This window comes from Podarcis muralis, chromosome 13 (genome assembly GCF_964188315.1).
Source record: "Podarcis muralis chromosome 13, rPodMur119.hap1.1, whole genome shotgun sequence".
NCBI lineage: Eukaryota > Metazoa > Chordata > Lepidosauria > Squamata > Lacertidae > Podarcis > Podarcis muralis.
In genome coordinates this window covers 33531069-33545884 of record NC_135667.1, presented here as the reverse complement: position 1 = coordinate 33545884, position 14816 = coordinate 33531069, and the positions used below count along the sequence as shown (strand labels likewise).

At 40.2% G+C, this 14816-nt stretch overlaps 1 protein-coding gene across 6 annotated transcripts in view; it reads left to right on the top strand.

Moving 5' to 3' along the window:
- SKAP1 (src kinase associated phosphoprotein 1) overlaps window positions 1-14816 on the top strand; it is a 337471-nt gene that overhangs the window by 100895 nt on the left and 221760 nt on the right. The window contains exon 1 of one of the 6 annotated variants that reach the window (XM_028751962.2): window positions 1293-1386. The exons of the other annotated variants lie outside the window; for them this stretch is intronic. Within the exon in view, the coding sequence (XP_028607795.2) occupies window positions 1341-1386 (46 nt within the window). The 5' untranslated portion in view covers window positions 1293-1340. Of the gene's footprint in view, window positions 1-1292; window positions 1387-14816 lie in introns of those variants that run through there. 6 annotated transcript variants of the gene reach the window in all.

Here is a 14816-nt window from a genome sequence, read left to right as displayed (position 1 = left end):
AACCCGAGGTACCACTGTAATGGGGAAAATGAAGTGCTTCAACAAAGCTTGCTGGATAGTGGGAGCATGAATTTGTCTGTTTACAAATACATACCCTGTATCAGCCTGTTTAGATTTTCAGTTCGGGCAAAAATACACATGTTTGAAACAAACATAGTAAAAGTGACCTTAAAACCAGGTCATATAGATGTAAAAAACTATGAAAATCTGCTTTAAAAGAAACCTTTTATAAATTTGCCAGCTTCAGCTCAGACAAACATTCCAGGAAAAGATCACAGTTTAAAGGCCATGACTGAGGTGGCTATACTACATCCTCTTGGCGACTATAGTTATATAACAGGTGGCACCCTTTAGCAGGGCTTCTCTAACAAGGTCATTATAAAGCAGCTTTACCAAACCTGGTGATGTCCAAATGTTTTGGACTACAGTCCCATGGTTGTAAGTCATGCTAGCTGGATATAGCTAGAGTGGATGGGAGTTGCAGTCCAGAACAACTGGAGGGCACCAGCCTATTGTAGAAGATGGTTGGGAATGGAGGAAACTCATAAGGATAGATATGTTTCATGAAGTATATGGGACCTAAAAGGCCAGGGTTTTATAGATATGAGCTAGTACTTTGAATGTTGTGTCCTGGAAGCCAATTCTCATAATGAGTGAATAGCCTGTAGAATGAAGTACATTCTGCTATCTGCATTTCTAATCATACTTAAATTATAGTTTGAGAAGTAGAAATTATGTATGTTATCATTAAAATGCAAACAAAATAGAATTTATCCCCTATCTGTACTTGGGACTAAGTAACACTTCCATGTAGACAGTCATAGATTTGCACTGTAAACACAGAACACAGAAGCAAAGGATCTTCAGCCACTCTTCTTTGCTCACCATGTTGCCACCAATGTATATGTAGGTAAGCTAATGCTTCATTAGGGTTCTTGAAGAATTCAGTCTGTGCAAAATCCAGTACAAATTGCTTGATCTGCACCTCTCAGGCTTATGTACACACCAGTACTTAAATGTTTACCAGATTTTGTACTTGTACAAATTTTGAGACTTCTCCAAATTTTTTGATGCAGTTCTCCAACCAACCAATGTGTACAAAAAGGCTTATATTAGGGGAAAGTATGCAAAAAATGCATACATTAGTTAAAATACTGTGCAAAAGTGCATTATGGAAGTGGAAACTGCAAAAATTTGTATCCTAGTCAAAACTATACAAAAAAGTGTAAGGAGAAATTTGCACTAAAACACTGATGTACATGACAGTTTGTTTGTTTTTATTTTAATTGCAAACTGCTGCCGAAATGTGGAGAACTTAATTTATACTTAGGAAAGGAGAAATGGAGATATACCAAAATGGACAGATGCGTCCATTCCTAGTCCCAAGTAAGTATTACAAGATTGCAGCCCTAGCTGCTGAATGCAGAGTTAAGATGATACCATTGCCTTATTCCCCTTGAGTTCTGTTTATTCTTTTGTTGCTGCTGTAGCAGACTTTATAAGCTTTCAAGTTTCCTATGATGCTTCTTCATCTGTTTTTAGAACCAAAGAGCCAGAAAGGACCTGAATGTCTTAATGTTCTATGCTCTGCTCACCTATTCTCTAGAATTTTCTTGTCTCCCCATTGCTGGATTGCCTTCCTGCTCTGTCTTCCCCTTCCAGGTGATTGAGGCTGTATGACTGTCAATTTCATTTGTACACCAAAGGCAAATGGCACTAAGCAGGGAAATTAAAATATTTGGTATTTTAAATCAATGTTGCACATTGGTGTGTCTGGTGCAGAAGGTAAGCATATGATGTGAGTTAAACTCTAGTTTCACTCTAATATGGAATAATAATGGGATTCTCTAATAATGGGAACTCTAGTATGACCTTCCACTCACAATTTTGTGGCTGTCATTTGTGCACTCCCACAGTGGCAGACCTTGGGGTCTCAAATTCCCCCCCGCTCCATTCTAAAGCATAGTTGCAGCATCCCCAGCAGCACCCCCGAGGCTCTGTGCCCAGTGTGACCGAACCAGTTGTGCTTCCCTAAATCCGCCTCTGGCGCCCATACCTATACCTAAGTGGACAAACTGAAGGTCTTAAAGTATCCTGCTTCCCCCTTTCCTATTATGTTCTCTTCAGCAAGGGGAGAGAGGGAAGCTGAATTCCAATCCATTTGTGACCATAGCAGGGTAGATTTTCCTTCTTCACTCTGGCGCTGCCTGCCCGTAGAATGAACTGTTTGTGTGGTTTGCTTCAGATGTTTCTGCCTTCTGCTTCCCGTGCACAGTCAGTTGTGTTGCCAGTTGTGGGGGTAACAGACTGTCAGCCATCTCAGTTTCGTTTGCGATAACCAGAAAGGAAAACTGTGTGAAAGTTTCCTGTAGGGCATGGATAGGGAAGCTGTGACTTGTACCTAACCCTAACCAGCATGGCCAGTAGTGAGGAATAATGGGAGTTGTAGGCCAACAACATTTGGTGGGCCACAGGCTCTCCATTCCTGGTGGCATTGGGGCGGGGATTTGATTTCTGACCCACACCCATCTTCAAGAATAAATTGCATTCCTTGAATTGATATACAATTGAGGCAATAGGTGGGTCTAGGTTTCACTCACATGTGGCTTTCTGGCATGCCTGTCCCTCCTCACAACCCTGCATTTCAAATTTTAAAACACTGATGTGTGTAAGCCTGAAAAAATCCCAGAAGGTGCTAGGTTGTGGAAGGTTTGAATCTACCTTTTAAAAAATGGAAACATTTTCTGAACCCTGAGCACTTGGCTCCAAAATATCACTGGTGTAGGTTTCAGATCTGGAGTACGGTCGGATTCTCCTTATAGAGTTAGGATCAAAGGAATTGCAGCTTACCTCATTGCAGCTGTTTTTAAAAGCCTTTATTCTGGCGAAGACTTTCGGAGAGATCCTCTCCCACCTGTTTAAAAGCTCCACTCTTCAACATAGCCAATTGGGAATGGGCTCCTTTCCATCCATTCTGTGAAAGTTAACATTGAACCCTGCAGTAATGGGTTTCTTCCTCACCCCTCCTGTCCCCCCCGGACATGCTCCCACACCCTTTATTATAATCCTTGTGGGTCAATTTGCTATTTGTGAGCCCCTGAGTGCCATCTTTGAGAATGCTTGTGCTATCTGCCCCCCCCCCATGGAGCCCCATGCCATTCTCGATGAAGAATCCAGCACCACTGCTTGCACTCAAAAATTGCTAGTTAGGAAGAGTATGCTGGGGGGGGGGGATGAAAGAGGAGGAGGGGAGAGTGAGGGGGAAAATGTTGTGGCCTCTAGCTGTAATCAGCCTTGTTGCTGTCTGATTTCTCAGACTAATAGCTGAGCAATAGAAGTCTGGGAGTTCAACCAGAGGTTATCTTTCCCAGGTAGCATCTCGCTCAACGAGAATTTGATTTTTTTTCTATAGGACTTTACTCCATTAGATTAATGAAATTTCAATGAGAGCCCGGCACCCCCTGAAGCTTTGTTAACAAAACAAATGGCGAATCTGTAGGTGAGACAGCTTGCGAGGGAAACGGACGCGAAGGTGAAATGCTTCTCTGCTATCCGCCCGTCCGGCCTGCAACCACATTGATCTCTATTTAAAGCCACCAATTGGATTTTTTTGTTAATTATAAATGATTGATTGGCAGGGTTTTCCCTCCCCTCCTTATACGTGTCCTCTCTGCCACCCCTGCCAGCTCCCCCTTCCTTTTTGCTTCTGCGCCCACGCTTCAAACTTGGCGTGCTGCTGTGTGTGGAATGGATGGAGCTGTTTTGGATTTTTTTTATGTTAAAGAGAAAGCAAACTTGGAACAGTATTCAATGTCATGGCTGCAAGCTTTTCTATTGTTATGTGTTCTTTCCTTTGCAGATCAGATATAAACTAATTGCATTATTTTCATGGATTACCAAGTGTGCATAAATTTTAATATACATCCCTCTGTTCTTGCTGGATATGCCATGGCTCGATCATGTCTATAGAAGTTTCTTTGGGTGATGCTCACTAATAGGTTTTTTCACCCCTCCCTATTTTCTCTTTATTATAAGTTGTGTGCTAATTTTTACCACAAACCACTGTTTTTACAGTGTTGAAAGTATACCTTCAAAACAGCAGTTCTGTCTGACTTCTTGGTGTCTGTCAAAATATGCACCATATTATTGTGGTTTTTTTATATGTTCCAGATTGTAACAAAACAAACCCTGTACATATCACAGGGCAGTAATTAAAGAGTCTTGGTGAAGGGTCAGGGGAAACAAGTTTGGCTTGTACAAGATTCTGATTTAAAATCAACAGAAAATCAGGAAGCTCACTTGCTATCTTTAAATCATGATGGTTTTAAAGCCATATGAAAAGATTGTGGTACAAATACAGACAAAGTTCTTTCTGCTTCCTGATTAAAGAAAAAGCTTTCAGCTGGTTTTACTGCTCTTGGTAGACTCAGCTAAACTTACTGTACTCTCATAGTTCCAAAGCAACCCACTGTTCTTGGAGATGGGCCCTATAAGTATTGAGATTGGGGCAGACACGGATCTGCAGAGGGTATAGAGCTTCTGACAACCCCAAATATTATTCTCAAAATTCCTTATTAAACTCTTCAGTTTTTTCACGTGATCAGTGATGCACATTCACACATATTTCAGTATACTTTCATGCAACTGTAGTGCTTATAATATATTCTTATTATGCATGTATTCTCATAACGGTTATCTTTAAAATAATGCATTTGCCAAACCACTTTATGTAGTCTAATATTGAGATTCTATGCTGCAGTGTGATTCCAAAATATGCATTGGTTTGTGCTTCAATTATGTTTAATACAGCTTTATTTCCTATTAATAGCTTTACTGCTTAAAGAAGATCATTTACATTTATAAACAGGTGTTATAATACAACAAATAGCAATGTAACGTTCCATGCTGCAGAATGAACTTGTTCAAAACACAATCTTCTCTGTGTATATGGGCTAACAAAGCATATGTACAAGTGAGTAAATTAAGCCACTAGTCTCACAAGTGACTGTCTAAATATTATGCCTTTTACAAACAAATGTGTACTAGGGATATGTATGCAGAGATAACTCCCTACATATGTTGATGTGGTTTAAGTGTTATTGACAGCTAAATATTGAAAGTGCATATTCTGAGTGTCTTACAAAGACATGTGTGGTGCCATTGTTCATACCTACCATTAAGGTGAGAACATAAAAATACTGACTTGAGGCTTGTCCCTTCCTTGTTTCTGGTGATTCTTCCTATATTTTCACCATATTCTAGTAGCTCTTGGGTGTTTATAGTTGACACCACCCTTCTACACGTTGGACTGGTTTCTTTTTATCAAGTTCAAGCTTTCCTTATTTTCCCGCTCTTTAGGTTCTCCCCCTCTTTACTTTCCTTGTTCATTATTTTAAAAAGCATTTGTCTGAAACAGTTCAAAAGCCAATAGGGGTGTGTAGGAGCTTAAAAGTTTGCCAGCTCCTTGGTGCATTGTGGAAAATCTTGTCAGAGTATCCTCAGGTCCCACCCAGAGGCAGTAATGATAAATGGGGTGGGGATGAAGATACCACACAATGAATAGCACATATCTGAAAACCGTGGCATGAAGAGGTAGCTCTAGACTCTGCATCCCCATTCTTTTCTTGTTAACACATCTCCAGGGGCACATTCAAATCACCCTCAGTTTCTTCCCAATCAGCATCATTGTTGGTATTCACCAGCTGCAATTTAGATGGGAAACTAGGATAGGTTGTCTGGAGGGCAGTGCATTTTGATGAGTAATATACTGTGCACTGTCCACTTGGGTTTGATAAGTACAAATATCTCACCTGTCCAGGAATGTCTGCTACTGCTTCCATTGCATATACAACTTAGGTGCAGTAGAGCTAGGAATGGTCAGATCTGTCAGTTTTGGTTTCTCTCCGTTTCTCATTTTTCGAGTCTTAAGTTCAGATCCTCACATATACAAATCAGTTTGCATTTTCTTTCTCTTTTTAAGTCCTCATGGAATTCATCATCATTAAAGTTCACATTTCTCCTAATGTGCATGTGACATACAGCAGGTCTTGCTGTCCAACTGCAATGCATTCTCAGAAAATTGTTTGTTAAGTGAATGTTTGCATAATGAGTTGATGATTTCCATTTCTTCCTATGGAGACATTTATAATGCGTTCCTGACCATAGAGTCTTGACCACCCAATGACAGAAAACCCCAGGAAAACCCTCTGAAACCTTGTAAAAGGCAAACAAGGAAGGAAAAAATGCTCACTTATTTGTCTAATCCCCCCTCCCACCCTGGTTTCTGGTGAAACACTTGCAACAGGCCAGTGAGGCACAAATAAGTAAGGCTTGTTAAAAGCTGTTTATTTGTTTACAGTACTACACACAGGTCTGGCAGCTGGGATAACTGAATCTGCAGTGTGTATAGTAAGGTTTGGTTACTAATTCCTCATGTTTGGATAAGTGAATTTCCTATAACGAACATTTGGATTATGGGAACATGTAGAGTGCAATTTTGCCTAACATAAATGTTTTTGCAAAAACATATCCCTAATGTAGCATGCTTTTGTGTGTCCCAAGTTTGAAAAGCACAATCAAAAAGAGAGGTAAGCATTGCTGTCCAGCGTGCCTGTCTGTCTCTGGATGGTATTCAGTGGTAAAGGTAAAGGGACCCTTGACCATTAGGTCCAGTCATGACCGACTCTGGGGTTGCGGCGCTCATCTCGCTTTATTGGCCGAGGGAGCCGGCGTACAGCTTCTGGGTCATGTGGCCAGCATGACTAAGCCGCTTCTGGCGAACCAGAGCAGCACTAGGAAATGCCGTTTACCTTCCCACTGGAGCAGTACCTATTTATCTACTTGCACTTTGACGTCCTTTCGAACTGCTAGGTTGGCAGGAGCAGGGACCGAGCGACAGGAGCTCACCCCGTCGCGGGGATTCGAACCGCCAACCTTCTGATCAGCAAGTCCTAGGGTCTGTGGTTTAACCCACAGCGCCACCCGCGTCCTGTATTCAGTGACTTCCCTTAAAATCACTAGATAATTTGTGGCTGAGGTGAGATTTAACAGTGTCCATTTACGGTTCAATTGACTGCACTAACACTCCCCCCCCCCCAGCCCCTTTTGTTATGTTGCTTTTGATTGTCAGAGTTTAATTTCATGTGTAACATTGCAAGATGAAATGAGTATCCAATCTCTTTGGACAAGGACCATTTTCCTTTCATTCTGATCCAGGATTGCCACCACCTCCCTTCTTGGCAGGGTGTAATTTGAGCAAGCACTGAGTCCTGTTGCATGGAAAGAATTCAAATAGAGTGGATCCTTATCCATTTGCAAAGTGCCAGTAGCCAATCAGCCTTTGCGTGTCTGGGCTTAGAGTATGCGTTTCTAGGTCTGTGAGTGTTGACTTCTAAGCAGACTTGAACCCCAAGCTCTGTTAAGCACTGCTTCTTGTTCTCTCCCTCTTCCCTCTACACTATCTTCCCTTCAGAATGCCTAGTCATTACTTACGTTCTGTGGATCTAATGACTAGGACTGTTGCTGACATTTGCTGTTGGATAAGCCGTCTGTGAACCAAGCTTGCCTTTTACTGCTGGAGCCACTTGATATATTGATTTATGCATTTTCATAGTGATTATGTATGGCAGGGATGGGAAATCTGTGGTCCTCCAGATGTTGATGGACTACAACACATATCATTCCTGACCATTGAGCTGATGGGAGTTGGAATCCAGAAGCAGTGTGGTCCTGTTATAAAGGTGATGGATTTGAGGTTTGGCTGGAATCTCTGCAAGTTACCCTTTCCCAGCCTCAGTTCCACATCAGTCAGATAGAAACTAGAACTAGCAACGTTTCCTCAACATTGCGAGGGCAAACAGTGAACACGACTGTACATCATTTTGTGAGTTAAAAGCACTATGCTATGAACAGATAATTAAAAACAACAACTAGGTCTGATATTACCCATAGAAGCAGCAATAACATGAGTTTAGTGCATAGGCAGTGCTTTAGAAAAACCCAGCATTCCACATCAGTCCAGTTTTAGAACTGGCCATTTGACAGCTCTGCAGGAGTCTAATTCTGTTTTTTGCTGAGCATTCCCTTTGTAATCAATGCATTGGCTGCAGTCCTGAATGAGGCAGAGGAATTCCATCAAAGGTTGTGGGCATTGTTCTTTGCAGAGGAATAAAGGGAAGAGTCCTCCCTCCCCCACCAAATAATCCACAACCCCAGATTCCTAGCTTTCATTTTTTCTAAAGCAGGAAGCTTCTAGTGTTTGTAGAACCTGAAATATGAAGCAATATGTGCAGCTACTTTTCTCGTTGGTTTTCTGAGAAACTAGCCTGCTCCTCCCTTTCAGTGTTTCAGCCAATGAATGAAGTCATAGGAGTGATTGACATTTGGGAAATACTTGATTTGATTTATTATATTTCTATGCCACTTTTCATTCAAATAAATCCCAAAGCAACTTACAAGCAGTAAATAACCATAAAATGATAGAACATAATAGAACCTCACAAATACAGCATATATCATATAGAATAATTAACAAATCATCAGTGAAGCAATTGAAATCTATAAAACACAGTTAACAATGCAATAAATAAAAAATAAGCTAAACATCACAATTAAAGCAAAAGTCATATTATGTGATTAACAAATCAATACAGAATATATATTCTATGAAACAATATTAACATTAACAAAATAGCAGCCAAAAATTATACTTAAGTACTGTTAAGTTCTTACAAACATTCTCCCCCCTCCCTGACTCATAATCTTTGATTCCGGTCAGCTCGTTAAAATAAACATGCACATAGTGTTTGTGGCAGCAACTACCTTCGGAAGGTTCCTTCGGATGGAGGTGGGGCAGCACAGGTGAAACCATCCACCCCCTGATGGCAAACAGAGTCTCTCTCTCTCTGCACAGTTCTTCCTCTGGAAACAGTGCCAGTTAGCCCTCTTATAGAGGCTCCTAGGGCTGGAGGTTGGAGCAAGGCAGGTGGAAAAGAGTCTCTCCTCAAATCAAGTCAATTAGACAAAGAGAACATTGGAGTGAGACACCGATGTCTAGAATCTAGAAGTTGTTTCTAGTGGTAAAGGTAAAGGGACCCCTGACCATTAGGTCCAGTCGCGGACGACTCTGGGATTGACGTGCTCATCTCGCTTTATTGGCCGAGGGAGCCAGCGTACAGCTTCCGGGTCATGTGGCCAGCATGACTAAGCCACTTCTGGCAAACCAGAGCAGCACATGGAAACGCCATTTACCTTCCCACCGGAGCAGTACCTATTTATCTACTCACACTTTGACATGCTTTTGAACTGCTAGGTGAGCAGGAGCAGGGACCAAGTAATTGGAGCTCACCCCAGCACGGGGATTTGAACCGCTGACCTTCTGATCGGCAAGCCCTAGGCTCTGTGGTTTAACCCACAGCGCCTAGTGGTATTCCTGCTCAAAGTAAATACATGTCCAATTCAAATTGGGGGGGGGGGGCGTTGGATTAACAGCTGAATGATGCTCAGATATGGACAAGCCCTTTCTTCCAAAAAAACCTTCCTGGAAGTGAAATGCTTGTGAAACTGGCATAGATCAAGCTGATAGAGGTGGCATGGGCACAAATATAGAATTTAATTTCTCAAGGCTGAGCACTACTTCACATGATAATGGTGGCAAATACTAATTTGTGATTCTATTACCCTTTGCTGTTCTGTGGCTAATTCTAACTCTCTGGCAATGCATAGCTGTTTGATAGAGTTTGAGTTTTTAGATGCTTTTATCTGAAAGCTTAACAGTTTTATGAGTACACATAAAATATTTAATATGCACCCATAAAAAGATGTAAGTCTGAAGCAGGCCAGTTTCAACCAAGACACTTTCCATGGCAAATACTCTCATGAACAGCGATTTGTGTGTTCTGTAACATGGGGACTGGCGCGGTGTGTGTTGGGGAGTGTGAGTTGTCTCTAAACACAACAGCTTCCTGCTAATGAATTCCAGGCTAGAATATACACTGATGGTGCCAACTCACTTGTTACAAATTTGTACAAAATCATGGCCTGCTTGTACAAGCACACAGCATAGGAACTGGCGCTTAAGGAGCACGAGTCTGTAAAACTCCGAAAGAAAATATTGATCTCACCCCATTCCACTTAACATAGTCCTGTGTCGAAAGCCAGCATTTTCAACCACTTTTAAAGCTAGCTGTATTTATTTATACTTGGCTTTGAAGGAAAATAAAATAGAGGAGAGAAAGAAATATGCATACGGGAGGTGGGCATCTTCTGTTTTTGTGACTGTTTAGCTTTGTGCTGATATGGTTGGGGAAAGAGTTATTATTGCAGTTCTTCATGTGGTACTTAGTGGGGGAGAGCCTAAATTAAACATGCAATGTTTATTGCTTAATGGTTGAATAACAGCCCAAAGCAAATGTACTTAATTTGACATTCTGCACACACACACACACACACACACACATGCATGTCCGTACACACACTCACACACTCCTTTATCACCACTTCACTTCTCTACAGACTTTTATTCTGTTTCTAGCTTAGATTTTGCCAGCCATTAATCACAAACTGGAGACAGATGGCTGTTTGAAAAGTGCTATGATAGAAGGAACATTACCATTGGTGTGCACACTCATTTTTTGTTCACCAATTTTGCAGGTTATTGAAATGGTACAAACTATGCAAAAACTGTTCACTGGAAGTTATAGTGGGATACCCTCTTCAGCAAGGTGAAAAAAATATATAATCTGTATCTTAACCTATCTTTTTTCTTTTCTTTTCTCAGCCAGCAATCCTCTTGTTTTCATCCATAAAGGAAATGGGAATATTTGGCATTTATGTGTGCAATGAGGATTGCATTTTTTTGCAAAAAAACAGAAAACCTTCCAGTTTTATTAACTTAATAAAAATGTATTTAATAAAATAACCATTCACTAAAGAGTTTCTAATGCATAGTTGCTAAACTTTCAAATCAGCATTTGAAAAACAGTAGAAATGAAATTTCAGTATTGTTTAGCTGACCAGTCAGCCATTGGTCTTGTTCCAAAAAAAAATACATTCTAACATCAAATGGAAAAGTAGCAGGTTTCTGTGGAAAATCCATTGGTAAGTTCAAACTTCAGGTGGTTCCAGTTGTACTTCCTTTTCTTAATGCTTCATCCACTCAAGGCTCTGGCTATTCATATGCACACATCTGCGCTTCAACACATGTGTTTTCTAGTGTGCTGCTGATTTAGTCGTTCCTGTGTGTAAAGTTCTCTGTTACACTGCATCAAGGGTTTTTAAATACCAAAGTATTACCATCCTTGAGCAAAAAGCTGATACTGAAAGATTTGTGAGATTGTATACTTTTTCAGGGACACTGTAATGTTCTCTACTATGTGGGACTGTCTGTAAGGACAGTCCAGAAACTTCAGAATGCAGTTGCCAGAGTCTTGTTTGATACCATCTTACACTGGATATTCCTGTGTTTCTGAGACCAAATTAAAGTGTTGATTTTAACCTTTAAATTGGAGGCTCTCTTGATGTGTACTTCTTTGGTCTGAGAGGTGGGCAGTCATGACAGAAAAAGGACCTTTTCTGTAGTGGCTCCAGATCTTTGTAGATCTGCCACCCAATAGAACTGTGGTAGTTGGTGGCGTGTCAGGCTTTTTAAAAGGCCTTAAAGACTCATTTGTTTCAGTTGACCATTCCCTGATTATTTTTTGTCCCATTCACTGAATGGAGGCCGGAATATATTTATGTTGTTAGAATGCCGAGCCTGTTTATGTTTCTGTAACTCTGTTTTTGGTCTTGATTTTAGTAATAATGATTTTTATCTATGTGCTTTTTATTGTTGTGAGCTGCTTTGGATGAGTTTTGTCTGGAAATGTGGCAAAAATCACAATTGTGAATGGGGTCTGAACATTTGCAGAAAACAATTCCATGTTCCATGGCACACTAAAACTAATACCTCAAAGATATTGCGGGTTTGGTTTCATACCACCGCAATAAATCGAATATCACAATAAAGTGAGTCACACATAACTTTCACACGGAAACAAACAAGGAAAACAAATGTTTGTACTATACTGTAGTCTGTTAGGCCAAGCCCCCTGGCTGCAGGGGCAGGAGGGAAAAAACTCAGCTGCAGGCCTAGCCAGCTCCATTCCATGCTCAATTCTGCAATGGAACAGACTCTCAATAACGGGCACATGATAACTTTAGATGTAGGAGAAATCCCTCGGTTTCTCCAGTGTAAATTGGGAATAATAACATCTGGTTTCAAAAGGGAATAAATTATTTACTTTATATTTATGCTTATTAAATTTCTAAAACACCTTTATTCAAGTGGATCCCAGGGCTGTTAACAAGAATATAATAAAGCACAGTTAACTTGTGTAATCTTACAACTATTAAAACAGCACAAAAAATATAGCCACAGACATAAAGCAAAGGTAATAATCCCCAGACTTCAGAACCTTCACCCATCTAGCCAGTTCCACCAACAGCTGGTATTTTGACCTGAGAGAATTATGGGACAATGAAAAGTAGTAGCCTGTATTTTGTTTTTAAAAGCTCTTTGAATTTAAACTTATAAAATGAAAGGGCTTCAAAAGCGGGGTGGGAGTGTGATGGTGGAGAAAAACTGTTTTGGCGGGAATGTGGATGAGAGGGGAAGATGTATTCAGCAATGAGTTGTCTGTACATTACAATTAAGGCCAAAGAGGTCAGGTTTGCTAATTGGTATGACTGGTCAATTTCTTCTCTAGTTATCTCATTCTGAGAGGCCTGTTTAGGAATGGGCTTCGTTACCAGCAATCTGTGCTCATTTTTTATGCTTGCCTTTTATTTGAATATGATGATGCAATGGATGTAATTGATTGTCTGTATTGTTTAGCCACAAGAAAGCTGTTATCTTTAAGAAATTCTATCAAAATAGCCCTTATTTTGAGAAACTGTCACTTAATCTAATTGGCTTGATCATAAGCCAGTCAAATAAACGAAACACTTATTGACAGATCTAGTTAGGCTGAAAGGATTTTGGGGCTGGAGGATCGTATCATAACATAATGTCCCATTTTCTCTTTCTTTTAAATGGACGTATAAAATTTTATTGAGCATTCTTTCTGTTTTGCTTTCCTTTTTTGCTTTAAGAATAAGCTAAGTAATGTTTTTCATTAATATGTTTTGTAATTTATGTGGTCCCAATGGGCTCTGCCAAGGTTAAATAATTTAAAGAAATAAGCTCCCCCTCCCCACCTTATCTAGCATAGTGAAGCTAATGAAGAATACAAGGCGCTTTGCTCTCTCTCGCAGCACGAATTAGATCTCAGAAAGAGTGTGAGCAAGCGGCAGCCCCAAGCCTACAAATCTCGACATAAATATGTAGCAAGATGTTGTGAATTTTATTTTATCTCTTAAAAAAAAAAAAGGAAAAGGGGAGTGGGAATAGGCCCATAAAAGCAGATTAAGCACCAGCATAGTACTCTTTGCTCTCCTGGATTACAAAAGGATGTTATGGGAATGCACTTGACGTTCCCATAAATTAAAAATCAATTCTTAACGATGAAGCCGACTTGTTTTAGCACATTACCCAGGTTAAATGGGAGCGTGCGGAAACATCAAGCTCCATAAGATGAGGGGAATCTGTGTATATTAATATGATTTAGAGGATGGTCTACCTCGATGGAATAATTGTTATTATATCTATACAGCCAGATGGTACTTGGGGTAAACAGCCGCTGAACACCTAAATTGGGAAGCCAGTCAGTAGGCCTTTCAGGTGTTCATTGTACACTCTATTTATTTCTTTTGTCACTAGTACCTTTACTGTATTCTTCAATGAAGGGAAATAAGTCCTTTAGATGTGTTTGGTTTTGTCATCTGTTTCTTTCTCTTTTTGAATCTGTAATTTTACATGTTGATTTGTTTTTAAGAAGAGACTTGTGTTCCATTGTAATAATAATAGAAATGTGGTTTGTGACTAATACAAAATTGGGTTTATTCTTTCTTAGCCCTAGAGGCAACTTCAGCAGTAGTCTCACTGTAATAGCAGTTTTAAAGACTCCAGTGCTGAACCTACTTACCTGGCAGTAAGTCCCATTGAGCTCAGTGAGATTTATTTCTCTATGGTCATGTAGGATTGTGCTCCGAATTAAGTTTGCATAGGTACAAGGTCAAGCAATTTGAATCTGAATGTGAATCTTTTTAATTTGGAATATTTTCAAATATTCAGAAGATACTTTAGATACATAAAGTCTTGCTGAGTTTTAGAGCAATGCTGTCAAAAGCTTCTACTAGGCTTTTAAGCTTCTACATGTGATGTGTGTATAATTAGGAATGTTTGGATTTGTTTGAATTAGTAGAATGAAAATCTGGATTTTTGCAAGCCAATTCATTGGAAAAATTATTGATGATTTCTCTGCAGATTAATTTCAGCTCTGAGTACCACTTTCCTTACAGATAAGGGGGAGAGCAGAGACAGATTTCGGTTGTCTGGAAAAAGATGTGTTTTGACTCTGTGTACAAAAGTACAGGTTGAGAGGGAATAATTGGAGAACTCAAGCCTGCATAGACAACGTTAATTCCAGTGTGTGCTGGCCCCAGATTCAAACATAACTTGCATGCATTGCAAGTGAAAACATATGGCAGTCTTCCTCAACTTTATCTCCTCCAGATGTGTTGACTACAGCTCCCATCATCCCTGCCTACTGAACATGTGGGGGGTGGGGCTTGTGCAAACTGTAGTCCAAAAAATCTTGATGGAACAGGAAATAATATATTGGGCTGTGCTATAGGCAGGCCATAAGAGAAGTCACTGGACAGGTGTGCTGTAAACACTA